This window comes from Nomia melanderi, chromosome 11 (genome assembly GCF_051020985.1).
Source record: "Nomia melanderi isolate GNS246 chromosome 11, iyNomMela1, whole genome shotgun sequence".
Lineage (NCBI taxonomy): Eukaryota > Metazoa > Arthropoda > Insecta > Hymenoptera > Halictidae > Nomia > Nomia melanderi.
In genome coordinates this window covers 8,453,002-8,478,473 of record NC_135009.1, presented here as the reverse complement: position 1 = coordinate 8,478,473, position 25,472 = coordinate 8,453,002, and the positions used below count along the sequence as shown (strand labels likewise).

Genomic DNA, 25,472 nt, shown 5'->3' with positions numbered 1-25,472 from the left:
CTTTGTTGAATAGGATTCTTTCTAAAATATAGCGAACCTGGACAAGTTCGTTTGAAGGGCAAAAGTCTTGGCTGTAGAGGAGATAGATAGCTAACTTTCTATAAGTATCTACGCTTGAAACTAACTTTGGAGAACGTTTCCAAGCGGAATTGATAGATAGAGACAGTGACAGATCGCCAAATAGCAAGTGTGTTATCGAATAAAATTCGAATGGTTGAACTTTTAACTCTACCTCTATACCTACGTCTAATCTATAGTAGTTATGCAGCAATGTAGTTTTATCGTATTAACTTTAAAAATGTCGTAATTATATGGTAAAAGTAGCCAGAGATGTGTATCGAACAGTCAATGATCCGTTAAATTTGTCATTTAGAAAGTTGCAGATTGCAGCTCAACTTTACAAAATTATTGCTTTCATCTTTGTATCGAGCCAATTAAATTTTCTTCCGAATCTTAACATAGAAACGTACACATTGCGATTGGCTTATTTATACTTTCTTTTTCTTACTTTTACTCCATTCTTATTAGTGATATTATACTGTTATTCTTACCGAGATTTATCTACCCTTTCTATTCCAATGCAAGAAGGATACAATAGTAATAACAATAATAAAATTGAATTCTAAAAGCCGGTGGCCGGTCGCGTGTCTATATTTATCCGTAGCAACGCGGCCTCTTATCAGGTGAACGGACCAAAACGGCCGGCTCATGTGCTGCTCGCTCGTTTCTCGGGGAATCGGTTCAACGAACCCTGGTCGCGAGTCATCCCGTATCACCGAGGTTAATTGGGGTTGTAACTTTCTCCGATCTGATTTATGCTCGCGAAACATTGTCGCCCGATGGCGGCTTTCTTCTCCGGGAACTGACCGCCGCGCGATTTCCAACAGAAATCGCGACGAATCGCGGCGTTCCGCGGAAATTGGGACTGTGCTCGAACCAACCGAGAGATACCTTCTCGAATCTGTTGACAGATTTTCAATAAAAACTGAAAATCCAATTAAAATCACCCGACTTTATATAATTCGAAGATTTCTCGAATTATATTACGTATTGTAACGTGAATTCCTTTCTCCGAGCATACGAAGATTCTAATTGAGGATCCTAATTGGATGATCTTTGAACTTTAATGTCAGCGACGAAAATGTTTGAGTTTCTTTAAACTTCAGTTTTACTATATTTTAATAGAAATTGTTGATTTTTCAAAGCAGAGATTGATCTGAGAGTGTTTGAAGCATGAAGATCTGAAAGGATTTTGTTAATTTTACATAAAAGAGTAACAAGTTTTGACAGAAGGAAATATAAAACTGGGTATCAGATTGCTAACACAAGAGCCAACACGCAATCGACTCAATTGTGCTTCAAGGACCATGACACGTTTTGAATTCAGACAAATGATTAGGTAGGTGTCAACGAACAATAGATTCTTCTGTTTTCGCTTGTGTTCTAATTATGAGCCGATATAAGGATCGTGCCGTTCCTCCCGCGAAGATAAATAGATCAATCGAAGTTTGAAGTTCCAATTGGACCAATTGGCCGTCAAGGTTCCTGATAGCCAATTTTGAATCAATCAGCAAATTCGTGTGTTTTTTCTCCCAGTGGACGTTGACCTGGACCATTCATGGCCGACAAGATGGCCGCCATTCATTTACGCCTAAGAAAATTACAACATTATGAATCTCAATCTTTTATTACAATTAATTCATTTAACAATTTCAGTTCTCATTATTTTCTTAAATATTCAATTAACAACCTTCTCCAAATGTCATTTCTCTTCTGAATATCCAATTTACTTTAAAAGACGATTAATATTCAAAACTTTTCTACATTCAAATATTCTAATTCCCTTCAATCAAAATCTCTAAAAAATCATTTCATCGTGGATCCAAGCACTGGATCCTTTTATCTTGTAATTTTTCAAAGATTCTTTAACGATGTGAGTGTCCGGAGTCTCATGATTCACTCATAATAATCAATTATTCGGCTCCTTCGTGGAACCGATCGAGAAATTCGGCGAGTGCAGCGACACGAGGAATCGATGACTCAATGCAGCCGTCAATTACACGATTGCGATAGGGTAAGCGCGCGCGGAAACGGATAAGCGTGCAACAAGCCCGTCGCGTCGCGTCGACGCAGCACGCGCCCCTGTTCCGCACGCGCGTAACATTTGCATATCGCCGGTGGAAATTTACGATCTCGAGCCTTTCCTACGAGACTTCTGTAACCGCGGGCACCGTTTTCAAACCTAGCGGTTGGCGACATAATTAAGTTTGTCATTTTAAAGAGGAACGAACGCTGCGAATACAATAGAAACAGTTTTCATTGGAAAGAAACTTGGAACAACATTGCTTTCTATGTTATTAGTACAATTTGTTCATTTATTTCTTAGGAAAATATTTGCATCTTGTTAATATTTGTGAAGGAAGAAGTCTGAAATCTAGTAGTTTCAGTGTTAATTGCTGTAGGTAGTAATGCATTGTTTTTAGGTCTCCTAATTTTTGTGAAACATTATATTGTGACATCATAATATTTTAATATAATACTGTAATGTTGTAATATTGTGATACTCTAATATCGTAATGTTATAACATTCTAATATTTTAATATTACAATATTCTAATATTCTAATAATCTATTTCCAAACACATTCGATCATCTCTGTTTTTCTCTTCTTCCCTTCACCCGTTCTGTATTCTCTCTCTCCCTTCCCCAAAGTAAATGTCCATTCCTCCACTACATTCTAGCAACTCGCGATATGCATATCATTCCAGTAGAAAATTTATGAACTCCCTCGATAAATTGATCATCCAACGGTGGCGACATTGTTGCTCGCAAGCCACGTTATCTCTGCTAGACGAGAGCAAGATTTATTGGGGAGCAGCAGCTGGAAGAGACACGGCCTTTACACGTCGACCGCCGAATATGAATTAATCACCGATCCATCGAGCACAATTTCACACGTTGAATCAACCGACACAGTCAGCGCATCCTTCATTACCTCCTTTACACCAAAAAAAAAAAATAAGCAGAAAGATCAACATACCGAAATCACATATAAAAATCAATCCATCAAAGTCAAATCTCTTTTCGTTCCTCCAACATCTTCAAACATGAAACCATCGCTTCCCAATCCGACATCACCAACATAAAATAAATACTCCCCTATAATTCTAATAATCAAAATCCTCGCAATCGCCATTAAAATCTCGAAAAATTCGTTTCATCAGAAAATTCTGAATGCATCTTGCAAACAAACTTCTTTATATTGGTTTTGAAAATATTAGTATAATATTAATATTTGAGTCACATATAAATTAATGAACAGAATTCTTCTATTTCAACGTTTCGTGTATTAAATGCGTTGTATACTATTCGACATTGAATACCCAACGTTATAATTTTATTGCGTTCGGACAAATGGCGACCGAAGCTCGCCTCTGGTGTGCAAGGGGTTAATAATTTAAGGATCCTGAGCGAATGGGACCTCACGGCTCGTAATCCCGAGTGACCTGTCGTGGCTCCTCGTGGAACGCGCGTGTTACGTGATCGATCCTCCTCCCCCTCGTCCTCCCCTCTACCCCTTGCGACCCAGCTGTCCCTCCTCACTCGACGAAATCGGAGAGGATCTTCGGAGCGGATCGGTCGGTCGGTAGGTCGGCCGTAGTCGCGTAGCGATACACAAAAAGCGGGGGTCGTCGGACAACGGAGTCAGATAATAAATTCCTGACATGGCAGTATCACGTCATCCCGGGGTTCGTTGAACTCGCGACGTTGCGCACGACAGATCCGCTGACGGGGGAGGAAAGACGTTCAGAGAATTGTGTTTGTAGAGAGACACGAAAAGGGAACTTTTTTTGGAATCTGTTGGAGTAATTTGGAAGGTTTATAGTTCGATCCATGGGAAGGAAAGATGAACAATTTGAACACTGATTTATATTGAAACAATGTTGCTAGATGGAATGTAATGGTATTGGGGGAGGATTTCGTTGAGAAGTTGGACTATTGCAACTGGAAACTAAAAGTCGCACGCTTTCGTCGTTAGACTGTAAACTTCTGAGAGTTTTCTTTTCACTTTGAAGATGAAGTATTGATCGAAGGAAGGTTGAATAGATTAATGCAAAGGAATTTGTATAGTGACATTGATTTTGATCAAGTTGAGTTGTAGCTTTGAAGAAGCAGAGAAGAAGTAGAAGTGACATTTTGTTGTCATAATAATACGAATGGAAGGATTAATTGGTATTTGACCACAGTTACTCGGAATGATTAAAATATCAATGTTCGTGTAGAGACTGGTAGTTCAACAGCGAAGTTAACATTATTTTCGCCCGCGAAAGGGCTTCACGGAACCATCGGATCAAGTCCTGGAAGTGTTTACGACCGCGCAGCGGCGTTATCTGAAAAATCCGCGGGCTGACAAGTAATAGCGCCCTGTTATTTACTAGGAACTCGTATCGAACGGTCGTATTACGCGCGTACAGGCTTTTCTTTATCGCGGGTAGCGTTGCGTTTCGCGCGGTTAATTAGATACCGGACATTCATCCGCGCCTCGACGGCTGTACGAAGTGTCACGTATCCGGCAGGAGGGCAGGAATCCGATGGACTCGCAGAAAACGACCATTACTACCGCAACATTATTTCGGTAGCTACGAAGAATGATTAATCATTTCAGAAATTAGTCATTCCTGCTGCTATCATGCTTACTTTTAACTCTTTCGATCGCATTTAGCGATTCGAGACCTTATTTCACCCTTCGAACATGAACATCGTCATTCTAGGGGCATCGAACTTTCATATTTACAATACAGAATTACAACCAAATAATTTAATTATTCAAACAGTTAACAATGAACGTGTGATTTCCTTTCTTTCAATATTCAAGTGTTCCATATTCAAAATTCTTCCTCCAGAGGTTTCGAATGTAGCAGAATCTTATTTAACTCAGCAAGTAACGGTCAACATAAATATAGACTAGAGCAGAAATGTTTCGAAATATATTTGCAACAGTCGCATATGTTTCAAATTTCTTTACAAAACTTCCATTGAATTCTAATTCAATTAGCCAAATCTAAAAGTGTTTAATTGTCATATCATTGAAATATTCCTTGTTTATTATCAATCTTTAATCGTTAGACCAAACGTAGACACAGAAGAAACAGAAATTCTTATCTGTTTCTACTAATTTATTAACTAGAAAGTAGTTGTGTCAAGCAAAGTTGTTGAAGAAATCTTATATCAAGGGGTTAACAAATCCTCAATCCTCGAAAGTCTTACTACGCGTTACTATAGTATTCTTATACTCTTAAAAAACTCCAAAAGATTCAATACCATCAGCAGGTACAACGAGTTCTCTGTGCAAGTCGACCTTCGTCGATCTCCATCGTTTTCGAAACGAGTTTCGGTGTCGTCCGATTCACTTCCCTCTTTGCGAGATACGCTTTGCGGCTTTTCTATTCCCCTTGCAAACCCGCTGGAAAGTTCGCGGTGATCGATTCCGCTGTATACGGGCTCGCGCGAGTGAAGATGTTCCACGGATATCGCCTTAATCGTCGGATCGGGTTGTCTCCCCCGCCCCGGAGCCGGCCCGGCCCCGGTCAGGCTTTCGAACGGCCTTGCAGAAACCGTTTCCCCGTCCCTGATCGGCTCGCAAAACATCCAGCCGCGCGAGGACGGGTTCGCGACGGAACTCGTTGTTGTTCACCGCGATTTCGATCGAACCCGACGCGACCGAAAGGTGACGCGGTCAATCTAATCGCTGACGTTCCTCTTTATCCATCCTTTCCCTCGGATTTTCTACCAAAAACACGACAAATCGACGTTTTGTCTCTTGAAATCGAATGTAGGGCAGTGATTTCCAGATAGCTTAACTGAAATTGAATTTTCATAACATAACGTATATAAAGTATATGTACATGTAAACAAGCTTTTTGTATATTCTGTTCTTCAAAGCATTAATACGCTACGATTAAAGTTTCTTTAAAAGGAGAATGGTAATATGAAGTTTGGGAAACACTGATGGATAAATCTTGACGAATCAGATGGTTTTCTGCAACAGTAACGAAATAAGAACAATTGGACCTTAATAATGAAAACTGGAAAAGGATGTGTTAATTTTCGTTTTGCAATTGAGAGACAATGATTTTGAGAGAATGGATTTTTATTTTGATCCGATTCGTATTGGTTTGTTCTACTTTATTCTAGGGCTTAACGTTCTTATCGTTTACAGTATTTGTGTTCATTTGGGAGCAATGGTTTATGCATTAGGGTTAATGAAAAGTTTAGAGGATTAGATATTTGAATAAATTTTGTTTTTCTCGTGACTTGAAGGAGTAGAGTGAGCTGTTCTGTGTAGATTAAAAACGCAATCTTTCATGTAGGGATTTTTAAATATTTTGCAATATTCTATGAAAATTTATGTTAATAGTGTGTAGCTGGTTTAGAAATTTCGTTTGGAATCGAGCTAGATTCTCTCTGTCGCGGTCTGATTGGGAGCGCAGCGCACATGTCCCTCTTAATTGCCGTCATCAAATAGTTCCGATGAGACGTCATTGTTATTATGAAGGTGACTGTTAGCCGCTGGAACGCGGGTTTGGTATTTTTCTAGGGAAAATGTCCGATAATGCAACGTCAATAAAAATTAAGATCACTGGTTGTCCCTGTTATAATCGCGCAACAAATTGTATGTCTTCAATTGTGACCAATACTCTCTAGAAGCTGCATTTTCCACGATAGAATATAATAGATTGTTAACCTAAAAATAATTATCCATAAGCGAATAATATTCTCATAAAAATTTCTCAATTCACAATAACAATTCTTTTCTTTCCATCGTGTAAAACGCACCAAAGAAACGAAATTATTAAATTATAATGAATTCACCGTTCTTTTTCCTTCCTATGTTACAGAGTGGAAAGCTCAGCGTTGCAGTTGGTGTACCCGCTGGATTCTCGTCCGGTGCAGCTAATTTTCCGAGGGTTGCAGGTGGTCAAGGAGAAACGAGCACTCCTACGGGATGTCTCGGGCGTGGTCAAACCCGGCGAACTTTTGGCCGTCATGGGGCCTTCAGGTACAGTCGCCATTATTCATTAACGCAGAACATTAAATACTAACGCTAGAACTACCAACCATTTAATACTATTAATATAAAATCCTTATGAAAATTGTAACGATAGATTATTTTTCGGTGTCTTCGTATATTTATTATAATATTCTAGTGCAACTATTTATCTTTAAAACCATTTCACTTTTAACATATCAATAATTGCGAAATAAGGTAACAAAAATCCGTCATTTGAAAAATCCATTTCAAAATGTCTACTTCGCGATCATCAAAACCACAAATACAAGAACATTTCTGTCTCCAGCCCCTCGTAGGAAAAATCTCAATGAATTATTCTAAAACAATGATTAATACAATAGTTTCAATATAACAATACTTCTTAATGAAAGTCAATGTTATTCTAGATATTTTGAAAATCATTTCTCGTGGAAATGAAATCAAAATCAGTTAAATCAAGAATAAAATCAAATCAACAAACAAACTTCCTTTGTTCCCTACAAATTATTGACGATAAAATAAATCCTTCGAGAAAATTGTGCGACAAGGGGTTGAACCCTAACGAGCAGTCGCACGGTGTGTCCCCGAGGGCGATATTTATCGCGAGCGATCCTCTGCTCGCTCGTTTAACAAGCCCAGCAACCCCCGCGAGCGCGCGTTGCTGTACAAATCATCGGGCAACGCGCTTTACCCGCGTTCCACGGTTTGTCGTTAATGTCGCGGCCTCTGCCTCTTATATCTTCGCGGCCGGTGCATTGGCAAACGAAACGATTTCCACGTAGAAAACGTGCTATTCCAGCCGCGCGTATCGTCGGCTTGAAACATGGTCGGGCGGTGAATCAGTCTCTAGAAATTCTAGTGATGTTGCTCGGCTGACTTAGACCTTGACTATCATCCCTTTGACGACAATATGATGTCGGCTGCTTCTTCTTTTCGAGGATAGAAGGTAGCAATTGATTATGCAATGATGATGTATTTGTGGAGTTTGATGATGTCGGTTAGACAGGGTTTATTCGAGGTCTTATTTTATTTTCGATGTGCACAGGGACAAGATGCTATAAATAGGTGAATGAATATATTGAAATTTTCCTAGGAAGGTGTCAAATAAAATCTTATCTTAGTGAAATGAAAGTTGATTTTAAATACTTTTGATAAAGGTGTGTTAGAGATCTTTCAAAGAGGGTTTGATTTAATATGTAATTATTTGAATGTTATTAGTTTTGCGGGATTGTATTTAAATAAGTAGAAGATAGGGATAGATTTAAAGTTGGTTATGTGAAATTTATGTGAAGTATGGAGTGTAGTATTAATTAATTAATGATAATATTGTATTATCGTTCTTGAGGTACTTTATTATAGAATGAAATGTTATGTTCCTTTTTTATTCACGGTTTTTTTTTATAATTTTCTGTGAAGGTTGCGGCAAAACCACATTGCTGAACTGCCTGACCGGCCGCGTGGGCGTGGATGGGGGTGAAATCTGGCTGAATCGAGAGAGGCTGACGAAAAGATGGCGCCGAAGGATCTGCTACGTGCAACAGCAAGACGTTTTCTTCCCAGATCTCACATTACGACAGACTCTCGAGGTGAGCGTCTTAAAATTACAAATTTATTCAACGCTATTTAATTACTGTAACAGTATTTTCCGTTTCGTAACGAACGATAGAAAGAGACAAGGGAAAATAATAAAAATAAGAAGGACAAGAGAAATTAGGATAAAAAATAATAAGAGAAATTACTATAAAATCTCAGTATCACTCGTTCTATCTGTAACAACACATTCAAAAAATTCCTCCGGCATCGAAAATAAGGGAAAGAGAGAAGATATTACAATATCCATAAACCGATGTAACAACAATCGAAATGTGTTCTCGTCTATAGAATTCTATGGACCAATAAATTCCTACGATCGTTTCGTCGAATCGAATTTGCATAAGTAATCTGGACGGGCTGTTAATAAAAAAACAATATCCATCCCGAGCGTATAGGATCGTTGTCCGAAAACGCCGATAGATAAGAGGAAGGTCCCGATTCATCGAGTATAGTCGAACCCAAAAAAATAATCGAACGAAATCCGAGTTGATCTCTATATTGCGGAGCCCAATAAAATCTTTTTCTTCCATTTCATCCGTCGAATGGACTCATAAAAATTCGTCGAAAACCTTCCTATCGGAGTAATTAACTTGTTAACCTCTTAAGCCGAGTTAAATCGTCGTACCTGCTCCTTGAGAGCATCCCTAAACGCTTTATTATTCAGTTCGTTCTTTTAGAAATTTCTAAATTCGAATTGTCTTCAAGAATATTCGTATTTGTACAACTCTTGCGGATTAACTTAATTCTCGTTGAATTAAGATTAACCCTTTATCTTATACAAAATCTCCTTTGCAATGAAAATTTCTCATTGAATTTAATAAATATTTATTTTAAAGAGGTGTTGTCTTTTGCTTATGAATATTTAACATTTGTTGAAATTCTCTTCTCTACAAAACGAATAAACAAACAATTGTAACATTTGCAAGTAAAATTAGAAAGATGGCCACAAAGCAAGGGTTAGTCGGATTATTTTAATTTTAGTTTTAACGTGTGCCTGTCCATACAGAAGTTTATAAAGTTACTCAATTAACAGATAAACTACAACGAGAAAACAACACAAAACCAGGAACGTTTAGTAGAAACTAGAATAGACAGTTGCGCTAGTCCTCCAGCAAGTAGAAATAGTCGGGCATGGTCAGACGGCGCTAGACAATATCCACGCACGCTAGAATCAGGATAAAAAGAAATTGAAACATACAACAACTGCTGTACCATTATTACCGTGAAACATACTGTAATCATTATTTTATCTTACAACATAACCCTTTAAAAACAACGTCGAACTGTTCATTTACCAAAGTAACCAACTCCATGGAACAAGAAGATACAAAAAATTAACAAAATTAGATAGAAATTACGAACCAATCGATTTTAAACAAAATCGAAGCTAGTCAAGTTTGCAAAATTTCACGAACACATCGAAATTTGACAAAATTCAACAAATGAAAATAACAGAAAATCGGCCGAAGATATGAATCTTAATGCTTGTAGACTCGTTTACTGCTCCCAAGTAACATAATCATGATCCACGGGGAATAGAATAGAAAGAGGACCGGATCGACTATACGATCTCGCGGATCATTTCTCGTTTTCCGGGAAAATCGACTCCGGCAACCGTGCCAAGTTTATCGGGCGCGATTTACGAGGGTGGCGCCGGGCCGAAAATTAGGAGGACACATCCCCGCGGTCCGGGCGCGCGAAGAATTCGGGCCGGGAGCCAACTTACGCCTCCTCGAAGATTTTAAATCGCGTCGATCGCGAGTGGGATCATCGTCCCGTTCAGCTAAAAATCGAAGATTCGCTGTGCACACGTTTTCTTTTATGGAGAATAGAAACTTCAGAAGTACGCAAACGAGATGATTTTCTATCCTACAAAAGAGAAATCTTAGATCCTCAAATCATGAACATTACTGAATACTCCATAGGCCATTTGAAATCTTATCAATTTTTCTAAAATACTTTTCGAACGTATCTACCTTTAGTGTTTGCATTGCTATATACAAATGAATACTATAAACGATTAAGTTCACCAGAAAATCAAAAAGTAGGTTAGATAAAATATCATTTAAACCCTTATGAACTTCTTTATTGAACTGGCTTCGTTGTTAACACATTGACTGCTATGAGAATTTAGAGCGTTTCGTATAACATTACTTATCGTGTCATAACAAAGGCAATTAGAATTAGTTACTAATGGTTTGGTGTCATAATTTGTAAGTTACATTATTATTTAATTACTCAAGTTACTAAACATTTTAATTCGATATCAGTTTTCTTCTTGTAATCATCTCCAAGTAATTTGAACGCTCCGGTCACTGGTAACCACCGTGATGGTCAACGTGTTAACAGTATCTTTAGAATGAGAAAGAATTGTACATTCATTGTAGACAAAAATGAATCCGACTGTAATTAACCTGAGGGTGAATTACGAATTTGTGTCCCTAGCGAAAGAGTCGATTTTATTGAGAAAAAATAGCGAGGCGCGTGCAATTGTGCACGTAGCTTTAAAGGATCGAAGGGGCCGTGGTCGGCGCACGGACGCGCCATTTTCTCGGCAGCCGGAGTCCGTTACACAAGAGGATCCGTTATGCGGAGAGAGAAAGTGGTGGCCGATGATATTTCGCCGCGCGCGTTGTATAGCGGTCATCTCGCGGCTAGGGGGAAACTGGACTACTCGTAACGAGCAGCGTTCACCGGAACTCGTCAAATTTTTGGCCAGTTTCTCGGAATCCGCGCCTCCGTTCCATAAACGACGGACGCGAGGCGTGTTCAACGGAATTATACAAGGTGTTCCGGGAAAGACTGTGACGAATTCCGTAAAGAGAATAATGTTTACAAGTTTATCGTATTTAAAACGATAAAAATGAACTTCCAGAAGACATTTTACTTTCGTTAATGTGCTTTTTAGAATATCAGAATGCATTGATTTTGCTGTATTAATTTTGGGAACGGAAGATTCCATTTCGAGTCAGATCTGAATTCCATTATCTCGTATTTCCAAATGTTTTTCATTACATTATTGAGGTATACTATCTATAAATTCGTCGTTTATTATTAGCGTCTTCGAACATAACGATCGAAACATTTATTTATATAGATTTTTAAGCTTTCTATGTATATCTTATTGGATGAAATAGGATATACTATATTATATGGGCATTTAATGATAAAGTGGAACTACATATAATACGAAATTGCAATTACATTTAATACTAAATTAAAACTACATTTAGTACTAAATTAGAACTACATTTAGTACTACATTAGAATTATAATCTATGAGAAGATAAGAAGTTTCCAAAAGTGCTAAGGTTAACATAACCAAGCTCAATGAATAAAGAGCAACGACACGCGAGAATGCTGAAAAATATGGATCACCGAATGAAAGGGGCCCGCGATCGCAGTTGCAATTGGGAGAGCCACACCTTTGTCGTTCGAGCGAGCCACCATCGGCCGCGCGCGATTCCGCACGTAGCGCACGGACTTTCCTCGCGGAACGTGTTCGCGCGCACTCGATAATTCGGAAGGAACGTGAGCTCGGGATCGAAGGAAAACACGGCCTGCCTCGGGCGGCTCTTTAGAATTCCGTCACGAGCTTTGTCTCCGTTCGGCTCACGGGGAAGCACGGCCGTCACTGCAATGCAGTCGAACGGCTGTCATCTCTAGAAAATGTACGAGGTGTCTTGATAAATCGTAAAAAAGAACTACATCTTCGAACCATAATCCCCTAAATCCTAACGTTGGGTGTATTATTCAGTCGAGATAATCCATAAAAATCAGTGCTAGATCACGATAGTGCCTATCAATATCTCATACCCTGCCAACCAAAGAGAAATCATAATTTCAATAAACCCTGCTGACACCAAGATATAAACCTCGATATTACCAAAACCAGAAACTGAAACTCCAGCATAAGAAACTAAAATAATTTCTTCGGAAATTAAACTACGAACCATGTAACCATCACAAACGCTCACTTAACCAGTTAACTGCGTTTGACGAGCATACGCGTCATCTTAAAATTCGAAATAATACTAATCTTTTCAACGACGAATTAGTTATTTTGTCAGACACACATGTAATTCTTCTTTATTTTGCTTTAGTTTTTCATTAGAATATATTATAGATAGGTTTGCATTTGACGAGTACACTTACTTATACTTCACTGCTTGACTTTATTGCGCGCGCAGTAAGAGATTTTTCAAACTAAATTCCACACTCAACTGGTTAAACCATCGAAAGAGTGGAACCGATGCAAGAATCATTTGTACCAACCAACGCAAAAAGAAATCGTGCTTGGCAAAGGGGTCAAGCCAGCCAAAAGCAGATCCGGTCCTGGGAAAAAGGGTGTAATCGTGCGAGTCGGCGTTCACCAGGCTCGCCGCGTTATCGTAATTGATTTAACGATCGCGATTACGAGCGGCGGCCGGTGCATCCCCGGGGATACGTGTCAGATGGTAATAATAGACGCAAAGTGGGCTTCGGATGTTACGAAACGGAAATGCGCGCCGAGCGCCGCCGGCCTTTGCTTACGTTACTGTTTAATGCGTAAACGGGGCCGGGCCGGTTTAATGGCGGCCCGGTGCCCCGAAACGATGGCGTTCCGCGGGCCGGGCGCCATGTTGTTTCACCCCTGATCCAACGGTTACCCCCCTCCCTCTCTCTCTCTCTCTTTTTCTTTTACTGTCCATCTCATCGTTGTTTTCGTTTCACGTTGATTTCAGTACCAGGCGAGGCTCAGGCTTCCGGACACGTTCTCGCACTCCCAGAAGATGCAGTGCGTGGACCATATCATCGAGGTCCTCGACCTCGTCGGCTGCCAAGACACCAGTGAGTATGGAAATCCAGTATAGACGTATTATGAACGATCGATGGCACTTTGTGTGCTCCCATTTTTCTTAGTAATGCGACTTTACGATGTTCAGATGGAAACATTGGAGGCAGACGTTCTTTTTTCCGGTTTACTTTAGGAAGACACTTTGGGGTTGGCTGGATTCTTTCTGTTTAACTGTTTTTCGTTTGATTTGTGTGCTAAGGGTAGATCGAAATTATTTTTGTATTCGATGTTCTTTTTGTTAATATTTTATATACATTAATTTTGTGGGATTTATGTTATCATTTCATTGATTTCGGATTTGTTTGGAAAAAGGAGGTATTCAGTGGTAGTATTTCTTGTAGACTTTTATTGAAATGAATTCTAAACGAGAGTGTCGAAGTTATGGTATAGAAGAAATTCCTTTTTTTTTAAAAGAGTTCTTGGAAATATTATTTATTTCTCTGCGAACCCAACCAAATAACTTCTTTATTCATCACGATTTTCTAATCCCGTTCCATCGAAGATCAAAGAAACAGCGATCGAGACCAGTACACAAAATTGTCCTAGTTTCGTCTCTGCAGTCTACCCGTAAATTCGCCTGTAATTTGTTTATGCACGGGCCCCGTAACAATTTACGACTTCCACTGGTAAGAAACGGTCGTTTCGGCTTTTAGTCGTCGTGCACCGTTGATGCCCGCCTGCCATTCTGATCGGCGATTTCCGCGATCGTAATTTGTTCACCTTTCGCCTGTAAACATGGCTCTGGACAGTATCATCAACTGTCTATTCTATTTTCAATTAAACAAGGAAAATTGTATCGACAACTACGAATTAACCTCTTGCCTTATGATCCTTTTTCAAAAACATTGATTCGACAGAATAAGAAATTACATATTCATTGGTAGAATCAAATCCAAAGGTTGCATGTTTCATTATTACTCCAATTTAATAACTACATTTAATTATCTGATATTATTCTATTAATATTTACTAAGTCCAAGAAACCTTCAATAAGGTAAAAAATTAACACTACCACATTCTTCAGAATTTTTGCAATCAGCAATTTCATTATTCCAGCCCTAAAAATATCGTGTTGTTCACTCTTCTTCGATCTAACAATACTCCCGTATTTTCCAAAATATTTTTTCACTCCATAAATATTTAATAAAACTGTTAGCATTATTTTCAAAATCCTTACAAGCGTATGACAGAATCCTCTCTCAAAAGAGTCACATCGTCGAACGTCCGAAATCACGGAGCGATTAGCTTTAATTAATTACAAATAAGGGATAACGAGGACGTATGCTAGTCTGCTTGCTACCTAGACCGCGGTGATGTTTTGTTTGCAGTTATCGGGGATTACACGAAACGGGGTCTCTCTGGCGGCGAGAAGAAGAGGACAAGCATAGCCTGCGAGCTGCTCACCAATCCGTCGCTGATGTTGCTCGACGTAAGCTCTTTAATTGCAATCACCTTCCGCATCTCAACGTCGCTTCCCTGTCTCTTTCCCCAGGCAGATCCGCTTGTCAACCTCGGCACCGAATTCCCCTGAATTTTAAGTGAACGCGCGAGTGTTCGGTGAAAGCGCAGTGACAACCGAAACGCGGAAAATTCCTTCAGTTCCGAATCAGTTAAAAATATTCCCTTGAATTCCAACCTTTCTCAATCTAAATTAAGTTTTTTCAACTTGCTTGATTCCAGACTGTCCAATTAATATTCGCATTAACCCGAAAACGCTTCGTTTGCGTCAACGTTTTCATGGTAACGATGCTTCAAAACATTCACACGAAGAGAAATGCAAAGAGTTAATTAAATATTCTGCTGAATAACAGAAGTAGATCGGGAATATGAATTGTATTATGTTCGAAATAGTTCGCGCAATTTCGGTGAACGTTACGACTTTGATAAAGGCTACATTATAATCAGGACGCACAGTGTTCCTCCTGTGACAATTGAGTTAAAATCATTTCCTCAGATTAGAACTGAACAATTGAATTCGTAGGAAACATATGAAGACAAACATTTTTTTTACTGAAATTCCCTCGTTAAAGGGTTATCAAAATTTCAATGTTTATAGGAGAAGATAATTAATATTTTCTGATTTTGCCACAACGCATCGGCTCGTGACAATTTTCGCATAAGGACCGCGGGCCGATAGATCGTCCCGCTGGCACTAAAAGGGTTAAATATAAACTAAATATTACTCATCTATTATCAGTTGTTAACCTTCAAAGAAAACGTACACACAACGAATATCGAGTTTTGTCTTTTTTTAATCAATTATTAACGACAAAGTAGTTTTGCCAAGCACAGTTGCTAAAGGAACCATAAGGCATGGGTTTAAAAGGTTAATCTGTATTCCGTTGTCCCCCAGGAGCCGACCAGCGGGCTGGACTCGCATTCAGCACAGGCGTTGATTTCACGACTGAAGAAATACGCGGAGCAGGAGGGCAAGAGCATCGTGGTGACAGTACATCAGCCTAGTTCCAGGATGTTCCACAGCTTCAACAAACTGCTCCTGCTGAGCCGCGGCCAAGTAGCGTACTACGGACCAACCACGAACATTGGCAGGTTTTTCTCGACGATAGGGCTGACGTTGTTGCCACACTACAACCCGGCTGACTTTATACGTAAGCGGTTTTGTAATTGGAATAATTGTCCTTTGGAATTTAATTCGTTGATCGCTGAACCAGTGTTCATTAAAATTTCACAAAATCGAGACTATTCTCACAGTGAGAAAGCAACTAAAATATTAAGAATTTCAATTAGTATCGCGGCGATTCAGTTGTTAAAGTTTTGCAGTATTGTTATTTGGGTCTGCTAAATATTTTACCTGAACAATGACAATCTAAATGATTTGCGGAGAACCAAAAGTGGAACACAATTGATTATTAATTCGAGAGTGTTCAACTTTTTGCTGTGATATGACGAAACACGTAACAGTTACATATTTCAGTAACCTTTTAATCCTATTCTAATCTCAAAAATAATTCACCTGAACATCAAATCGAATTAGAGCGAAACTAAATATAACAACGTAAGTTTGACAGAAACCCCGAGAACCAAGAACTTCAAAGCGCAAGTCGCGACATAAAATTCCCCAAAAATGGGTCACGAGCACGTGACACCGCCCGTTAAAAGCCTATCGCCGTAAATTGTTTTTATCGCGACAGTAAAAAAAACACAGGAATAATTCAATGAAACGACCGAAATGTTTATCGCATTGACGATCCGCGTGACACGAGAAATTACGCGATTCCACGGGAGTCGTCCGCGAAATAGCAATAGCCGTTGACGAGGGCGGGAATGGTTGATTAAAAGAACCTCGCCGGCAAAGTCAAACGTTATTCTTTCTTTATTTTCCATTTTTTTGCGATTTAACCCAGACTGTTGTTTCAGTGGAGCAAATAAAGGGGCCGGAGGAGGTTCGGGAACGGATCGTGGCTGCAGCGAGGAACGCGAGACAGGGACCCGACTGCCCGCCGGAACTTCGCCCGGAATATAATCCCAGCCAGCATCCGCTCTGCGACCATCTCATCCATTATCACGAGCACCACATCAGCCACAATGGTATTAACTTTGCGCATACCTTGTAACCGGTCCGCCGCGCTTCATAATTCACGGTCCCCCCGCGGAAACGAATGTCCGTTGATATTTCTTTTGCATGTTTTTTATCTTCCTTCCTCTCTCTTCTTCTTCTCCTTTTTTAATATCTTTGTTAACGCGACATAACGGAAGAAGTTTGGAAAAAGACGAGATGAAAAGAATGAATGGAAAATGGGAAGAGGTGTTAAGTATTTTTTGGTGAACTTTATGTTTCCTTTTAGGTAGAGATTTTTTGGTATTTTTATCTATGATGGTATAATAAGGTGTTATTGCTTAATACATCTTGTCATAATATTTAAACTAAAGAATTTATAAGTCATGACAGCTGAAATTGAAAACGTTTGATCGCTATCACAAGATATGCAGTCATGTTCGTAAGGATTTTAACCGCATCAACCGCAATCATAAGATTTTCAATCGCGTGAATCACAGTCATAATGTTTATTCATCACGTCAACCGTAATCATAGGGTATTTAATCGCGTTAATCGCAATCCTAAGATTTTCAACGGCACCGGTTACGATCGTAAGATTTTCGTAATTGTAACGTTTTCAATCGCGTTAACCACAGTCGTAAGATTGTTAACTGCGTCAATCGGGACCGTAAGATTTTCAGTCGCGTCAACCGTGATCGTAAGACCTTTAATCGCGTTTATCGCAATCAGAAAATTTTCCTTCGCGCCAACTGCAGTCGTAAGGTTTTCACTAGCGTCAACCGCAATCGTGAGATTTTCAATCGCGTCAACTGCAATCATAGGATTTTTCGTCCGTGTTGATCGCCTCATAAAATAGTTAATTGCGTTAATCGCGGTCGCAGGACTTTTATAGATCGTCGCGTCTATAATTTTCAGTGAAAGAAGACGAGGGTCGCACCCTTTGGTTGGACACGCAAAGCCATACCAGCAGCAGCGCCAGCTCCGCGGACGAAGATTACGCTTGGCAGTGGCCCACCAGCTTCTGGTCACAATTCAAAGTGAGTAAACATCAGTTCACGCATCATTTGTAAACGCCAGATTTTGCAACAGACCGTTGACTCTGTTGTACTAGAAATGTAATAATAGTAAACAGGCAGTTCGTCCGTCAATCAACCAATCAACACGGAAAAAGCGGTAACACCGCTTTTGCGGATCAGTGATTCCGCGTGTAATAATCGAACCACACTTTTCTCTTTCTTAAGGTTACGGCGCGGTAATTGTACGTTAATGCGGATAGATGAATTAATTATAAATATGGAGCGAACGGATGTTAATGAGCGTGAGTCGCCATTACTACGCTCCCCGTCGCGATCTTTCTTATCCGACTTCACGCGTTACACCTATTAGGTACAGAAATTAATTCAGCACCTTTTCATTCGATTCGCTTCCAGTCCGCTTTAGAATTACACATTTTTACTGCCCTTTGGTATTTTCTGTTCTTACCTCGAGGATGATACAAAATCATCAAGGCTGGAAATATTTTATAGATCGAACGTTGTATGATTTATTTGTAAACGGATAGTAATTTTGTTTTAAAAAGGTACTACATTCGTTTCTACGCCAAATCAAGTTAAATGGATAATGATTTATTAATTTTAAAGACTCGAACACTCGTCTGTGCAGAATAAAAAGTTTTCTTTAAGAAAATTTTTTATGCACCCTCTTGCACGGACTTTAGACTCGAGAATGATCTACCACTTCTAACATGACGAATGTTCCAATAATATTTATCGTATAAACACTCGGACCCAGTTTATACAGCGGTAGTAATGTTGTTAGGGTTTCTATCCGCTAGCTGTCTACTCTGAAAGCACTCGATCAATTGGAAAAATAACACGAAGGAAGATGGCCGCGACGTTTCAGAGGGGTCTAAGGTAAAGGTACGCGTTGAAACAGACCGGTCCCGGGTCCGTTATTTCCCGTGAACAGGTGATGTCTGTTCGCACATCGAAAAATAGAATCCACCTCGATAAACCTTCCGATTTCATCGAGTTGCTGCTCGGAAAACACATTTCACTAAACGTTTTCTTAATTGTTGGTCTGAAAAACAGATTAGAACTGGATCTAGAGAACTACACGTAGAGAAGTTTTCATCTATCATCAATCAATATTTTTTATTTCTGCAGGAAATACATGGTATTATGAAATGGTCATTTGATATGTTAATTTCAAGCATCGCTCGCGTAACAGCACAGAAGAAAGAAACTCAATCGTTTCATTTTACATTTGATTTTCAAGAAACTTTTGCTCAATTTTGGTTCGCTGCATTCACAAGTGTGGATCGCTTTGAGATTCAAAGTTCTCTTCTTCGAGAATTTGATCGGAATAGATTAACTTCTACCGCAAGTTGAACCGAACAAAATTCGAAGTGTAATTCCAGTTAGCCGCCATCTTGTCGCCGCGAGAAATGCGCCAGAAACCTAAAACATCAATAATATTACCTAAAATACGAGTTCTTAACCTTCTAACGGGTCATTCACGACGAATATAAATCGATAAGTACGATAAAAATCAATAAAACTGAGAATCTATTGTAAATTCAGATAACTGGAACATTCTCGCGCTGATCCGCCATCTTGTCGGTCGCGAGAAGCGCGCGAAAAAACTTGCAGTCCTATAAGATCGGTTAAAATCATAATTTCGTGCTCTCTAATGGGCTATTCGCCTGGAATATTAATCGTTGAATATACAATAACAATGAAAATCAATGAAAATGAAGGTTTATCATAAATTCATTTGAAAATCTCATGTCTGCCATGTTAAATTTCCGTGGCGTGGCGGCAGTGGCCGCAGTCAAGGAACATTGGAAGCCGGCCGAAGGCGAGATCGAAAAGTTCGATTGCATACGCGATTAATAGAGCATGCAAACGGTAATATGCAAAATTTAGATGAGTGGTCTGGTATGCGAGCAGATAATACCGGGGAAAATGGAAATGACATCAGGATTCAAGTTTAATGCTCGCATTAAATTCGTATTAATGCTCGACGTTTATCTGACACACGGTAATGCATTCCAGATAAGTTTCAAGGCGGCGGCAGTCTCGCACCGGCACTCTCGTTCCGTCTGAGGTACTGCGGCTCTGTTTCGTGGCTCTCTTTGTAATAACGTAATTTCCGTACGGCCGCGGACAATCGGCCCTGGTGAGCAATCTCCGACGCGTTTGAAAATTTGATCAAGCAATCTCCTCCTCGCAAGCCCCGCTATAACGGCTTCTCCGTTAAGTATCAAGTCGAATCAAAAAATCGTAAAGGGAAGTCGAGTTTGCACGTTGAATTATTAACATTAACCGCATCGATCGGTAAAAATTTCCATTACCTTGCCTACATTTGCACTACGCCTTTATTTTATGCGAATTCTGTTATTACAAAATTCAAAACTTCTGTTTCTTTCCTTCCGATGAGATTAAAAGATTAAACTTAGAACACCTATTTTTGTTATTCTTTGAATCCTTTTTATTTCTATAGGAACATAGTACATTCAAGTTAATTTCATACATCTTCCATCTTTAATATAAACACTTTTAAAATTAGAAGTATTTACACTATTTCTTTCTTATTGAATTATTGCATATCGTATCTACACATTGAACCATGGCAACAATCATTTTTCGTATGAATCACAGAAGTGTACGGAAAACAATGAAACGCTTCCCTTGTTGACGGAGTTCAACCGCGATCGTACGAAAAACGGTTCCGTCGTGGAAAGGTGACGCAAGTGGTGTGGCTTATTCGTATTTCCAACGAACGGGCATAAAGGTGTCGCAGTAATTATCCGGATATGGCGAATCGTGTAAATGCGACCTAGTTCTCCTGTTTGCGCGATCGCGGCCCTCCTTCTCGGTGTGTTCGCGCCTGCGATTTTCTTTCTTCGATTTTGGGAGCCCTTCCTCGAGCAATCGACGCCCTGCTAGCCATTCACCTTGCATCATTGGAAACCAAGATGGTGCCAATGGAACACTTCAACGAGAAACGACTCTAAACATACAAATCTGAAATTTCTTCATAAATTCACTAAATATTCATTAGAAATATACATATGTACAATCAATGATTAAAAGTCAGTTGATTATACCGAAAGATCAAGAATTCAGGGACCACAAAGGAAATCAAAATGACGACAATGTAAATTCCTGTTAAACCGTTCAAAACTACATTAAATCAATTACAATTACCACAGTAGAAACGTGAAAGATTTTTGATTAAGAATAGGTTTCTCATAGAAAGATCATTTCTCTATGTGAAGTTCTTAAAAATCCAACGTAGCAATGAATGGAACCAAGTATCGCATGCTCCACTATCCTAAACAAAGTGAAGTTAATTTCAATGAAAATCGTTAAAGCACAACGGGATCTATCTCTTGTAAGACGTTTCTTGATTCTAATCGGAGATCAGTGGTACGGTGTCCCAAAGAAATCAATCAACCATCAATAGGCACGTCCGAGAGGCTCCCAAGCCCACAGATCGATGGATCCATCGGATCGTCGCCGGTAATTGAGTAATTAACGATGTCAAGTTCTTCCTCTCCGTTCTTCGCGGTTAAATGGCGGTGCGTATATAGTTGTAATTTAAAGAGGCCTTCGAAAGCCAGCATTGTGAAACTTTGCGTTCTATTTCCTCACGGCCGCCTGATATAATTGAGCTGCACCAAAGAGGTGTAGCGGACAACCTTGCAATTGTGACATTGTCGCGCGAGCACGGGGGCAGCATTTCTATCATTGTGCGACCGGCGTAATTAACGACACGCGCGAGCACGCGTTATGTGTCGCGGTGGATTCAGCTGCTTCTTAATATAGGCTCGTTTAATGGGATTAACACGTTCACCGTTATGGTGCTCGCTGATGACCGGATCTTCCGAATTGCTTGGAAATTATTCACCCCTTGCACTCGAACATTCTTCCGTTCGACGTGTTTAGCATTTTCCAATGAAACACTGACTGAATAATTGATTGTGCTAAACAAAATACTACAGGACTCGGTGGACAAAACTACATTATTTCAATATTTCAGTTGGATCAAGTTTGATATTAAATATCGTAATTTATAATTTTGCTAGATCGAAATGTGCGACGACTATGAGTTCCTTTGTAAACAGTTAAAACGAGACGATTCGTGTTGGAATGATATGTTTAATAAATGCTATGAATGAGTAATATGTGGTATAATTAAAAAAAATGGGTCAAATTAATTTCTGAATTCTTCTTTTAAAGTTGTCAAAAAGGTAATACATGCCTCTCTGAGAAATTAGTTGAGAAATTGGTTTAGCAGTACGTAAATTGAATCATAAGTCATTCGAAGTCTCAATAACTATACTCTAGAAACATTTGGAAATGTCAATTTGATTGCGCTGTAGTTCTAATAGTAAAATTCTTGTGACAATTAACTTATTAATTAATCGAAGTATCGATATTGTGTATCTCAGCAGCATTTGCTGTGCACCAATTCGTTCTTCTAATCCTAGAATCCATTGCAATTCGAAATATAAACTGATCATCAGTCTCTCCAATAGCAGTCTTCAGTAGATTTTAATAGTAGGTCGATTAATAATCGCGATTACAGTGAGATTATTCGCATATATTCCAGCTAAACAACAGCTCGACTCACGTACAGCTAATATTCCGTTCATCTGCGAATACGAAATCGCGCAGCGTTACGTCAGCGATAAACAGACGCGCAGCGCTGAGTTATAAAAAGTCGCATAATGTTACGTCACCGACAGCGAACGAGTTAATTGACTCTGGGCAGAGTATAATTAAATCTTTGTTTCGAACTTGAACAGAAATTGGATCTCGAACGATTCTGAATGTTGATATATTTCCATTCAAAAATTCAAATCTCTGATGAAACGTTCGCACGTACACTTTTTTAGAATCTACATTTTTATCTTTTCGACAGAGCCGATCACAGTTGCCAATCTTATGTTTAACCCCTGAACCGCGGAATTTTTTCACGCGAGTCAACACTGCAACGCGCAATTAATCTCCGAGATTTTTTGTAATTTAATGCGTTTTAATGGAATTCTTTTTTCCCTTTGAGTTTTTTGCTTTTTTTACAACGTGATTAGTTTTCTAACAGAAAAGGATGTTTATAATAATAAAGGAAATGATAAACAAATACTTAGATAGAAATTCTTGGGGTTAAGCGGTTAAGAATCGAGTGAACATTCGAAAATTCAAGTTTCTAATGAAACCTTCATTTATATTTTTCCTTTCTTTCGAACACGGGAAAATTTGTTTCGATGTTGTTTTCTGTGCAAGAAAATTGTCGAGCATTGTGTCAAGGTTTGTTGCATCGTGATTGCAGGTATTATCAGAACGAAACTTTCAAGAGGCCCGGCCACGGATGCTGTCTCGTCTGAATTGGCTGCAAACGATAGCTCTCGGTCTGCTCGCTGGCCTGCTCTGGCTGAGGCTTCCCAGAACCGAAGCGGCTCTCCACGACATCCAGGGCTGGATGTTCTTCAGCACCACGTACTGGATGCTGTTCGCGCACTTCGGTACACTCTCCAGTTGTAAGTTCCCATTTAATCATCACCAAGTTACGATACGATATAGCAATCCTAAACCATCATGAAGATCTAATCTAATATATAGAATATAATCTGAAAAATGCATACCTTTCGTTCATTGTAACAATTTTATTATTTATTTTCCTTTATTTTACAATGAAAATGGTAGCACTAATAGATGGTACATTTATTCTTCCTTCACTACGAAACTGACGGTGCTAATAGCTAATGAAATAGGTGGACTATAAGATTCACAGAATTCCTAAAGGTGTTTGACTTAACTTTGAAACTCCCACGTGTAGCTTAATATGGCTCTTTAATTGCTCATTTAAGAATATTTGGAAATCACTGAAACGGTACCTTTATATGAAACATTCAAATAAAATTGAATGTCGACTGTGACTCGACACAGGGCCACAAAGTTGTACGCTGTCGAAGCATCAGGTTACCATACTCCACAAACATCGTTCACTGAATTGCGAAAAAATGTCACGGAGATTCCCGCAATATCTATAATTAACGATATACGAATTAGAAGCCGGTGGTTAGCTGGCAGAGGTTCTCGTCCATCAGGTGGTGGCGGTGGCGACGCGCGTTGCGCAACAACCGAGAACCAGATGAAAGTAGATTGGTTGATTGAGCCACAAACGGCGTGACGCGCTGAATCGGCCCATTCAGCGATGCCCGTTTTTTTTTATTGCAAAGATTTGCAAAGGACCAAGGAGAGGAACGGTCAATCAAGAATGTTAGTATGTAGGTCGCGCCGTGACCCACTGCGACGACGATCGCGCTCGCGTCCCCAGTAATTGGGGGCCCTTTTGTCGACGACGGCCGTGCAAAACGAGCGTGACGGATTTTCTGACAGGGAATCAGACTGTGAAAACGACTTGGACGCGCCACGATGGATCAGGGACTGCGGGAATCTCGTCGACTTCCAGCGGAATCGCGCGGACTCAGCGATTCGAAGAAATTGGGTTGCAGTCTTTAACCCTTTTGTCTGGGTTCTTTGGACATTTTAATCGGTTTTTTATCTGTTTCCCTTTGCATATTGCGTTATATTGAATATGGGGATAATAGGAGATAATTGTTATTAGGTAGCTATTGTTTAGGGTTGGTAATGTTTTAATTGTAGTAGTTGCTTGCGTGGTTATAAATTGTAACAATGTTAATGTGAAGCAAATGGTTTTAGGTGATAATTCAGTCTATAGATTGGATAATGGTTTAGATAATAGTTTAGGTGATGATCTAGAATTGAGATTCTAATGATGGTTTAGATAATAGTTCGGGCGATGATCTAGATGATAATGCAGGTGGCGGTTTAGAGGATGGTTCAGATGGTACTTTAATGGTAGATTACGTGATAGTTTAAATGACAGAATTTCTAGTATGAAACGAATTCGAAAAGGTTGAGGTTAAAAGAAGTTTCTTTTCCCTTTGAAATGAAGCTATCAAATCCCGCATTAAATTCTACTTAGTCCCGCGTACTTAAGAGAAAACACATATAACGACGTTTATACGCTATAAACGCCTAAAGTTGCGCAGTCTGCTCGTCAAATTCTCAACGCTAGCCGGTGTTACGTTCGGTAAAACTCACTGCGGAACGAAAGATTTCTGGAATTAAAGTCGTAAATCCTAGGGAACGTTTTAACGCGTAGAAAATGGATGTAATAAAAGTTACATTTTATTCCCGTACTCATTCTAATGAAGCAATATCACGCGCGAGACACACCAATGCTACCTACAGTCTACTCTACGACTTCCTCCTTTTCACATAACCAAAGTACTCCTTTCCTTCTACTCTGCCTTCAAAATTGACAAAACTAAATGTCCCACGATCCCTTTAAATTCAAACAAAACATTATCTTCCTGTCATCGCTTGTTATACCTTAAAACACACATAAACAAGCCATTCTCTTCAACTTCTACC

The 25,472-nt window shown here is 39.4% G+C and overlaps 1 protein-coding gene across 4 annotated transcripts in view; it reads left to right on the top strand.

Moving 5' to 3' along the window:
* E23 (ABC transporter G family member E23) overlaps nt 1–25,472 on the top strand; it is a 195,540-nt gene that overhangs the window by 160,822 nt on the left and 9,246 nt on the right. For all 4 annotated transcript variants that reach the window (XM_031984980.2, XM_031984984.2, XM_031984983.2 and 1 more), the window contains 8 exons: nt 6,900–7,060; nt 8,468–8,637; nt 13,369–13,474; nt 14,810–14,910; nt 15,835–16,090; nt 16,860–17,030; nt 17,917–18,038; nt 23,341–23,548. In XM_031984980.2, the coding sequence (XP_031840840.1) occupies nt 6,900–7,060; nt 8,468–8,637; nt 13,369–13,474; nt 14,810–14,910; nt 15,835–16,090; nt 16,860–17,030; nt 17,917–18,038; nt 23,341–23,548 (1,295 nt within the window). The remainder of the gene's footprint in view (nt 1–6,899; nt 7,061–8,467; nt 8,638–13,368; nt 13,475–14,809; nt 14,911–15,834; nt 16,091–16,859; nt 17,031–17,916; nt 18,039–23,340; nt 23,549–25,472) is intronic.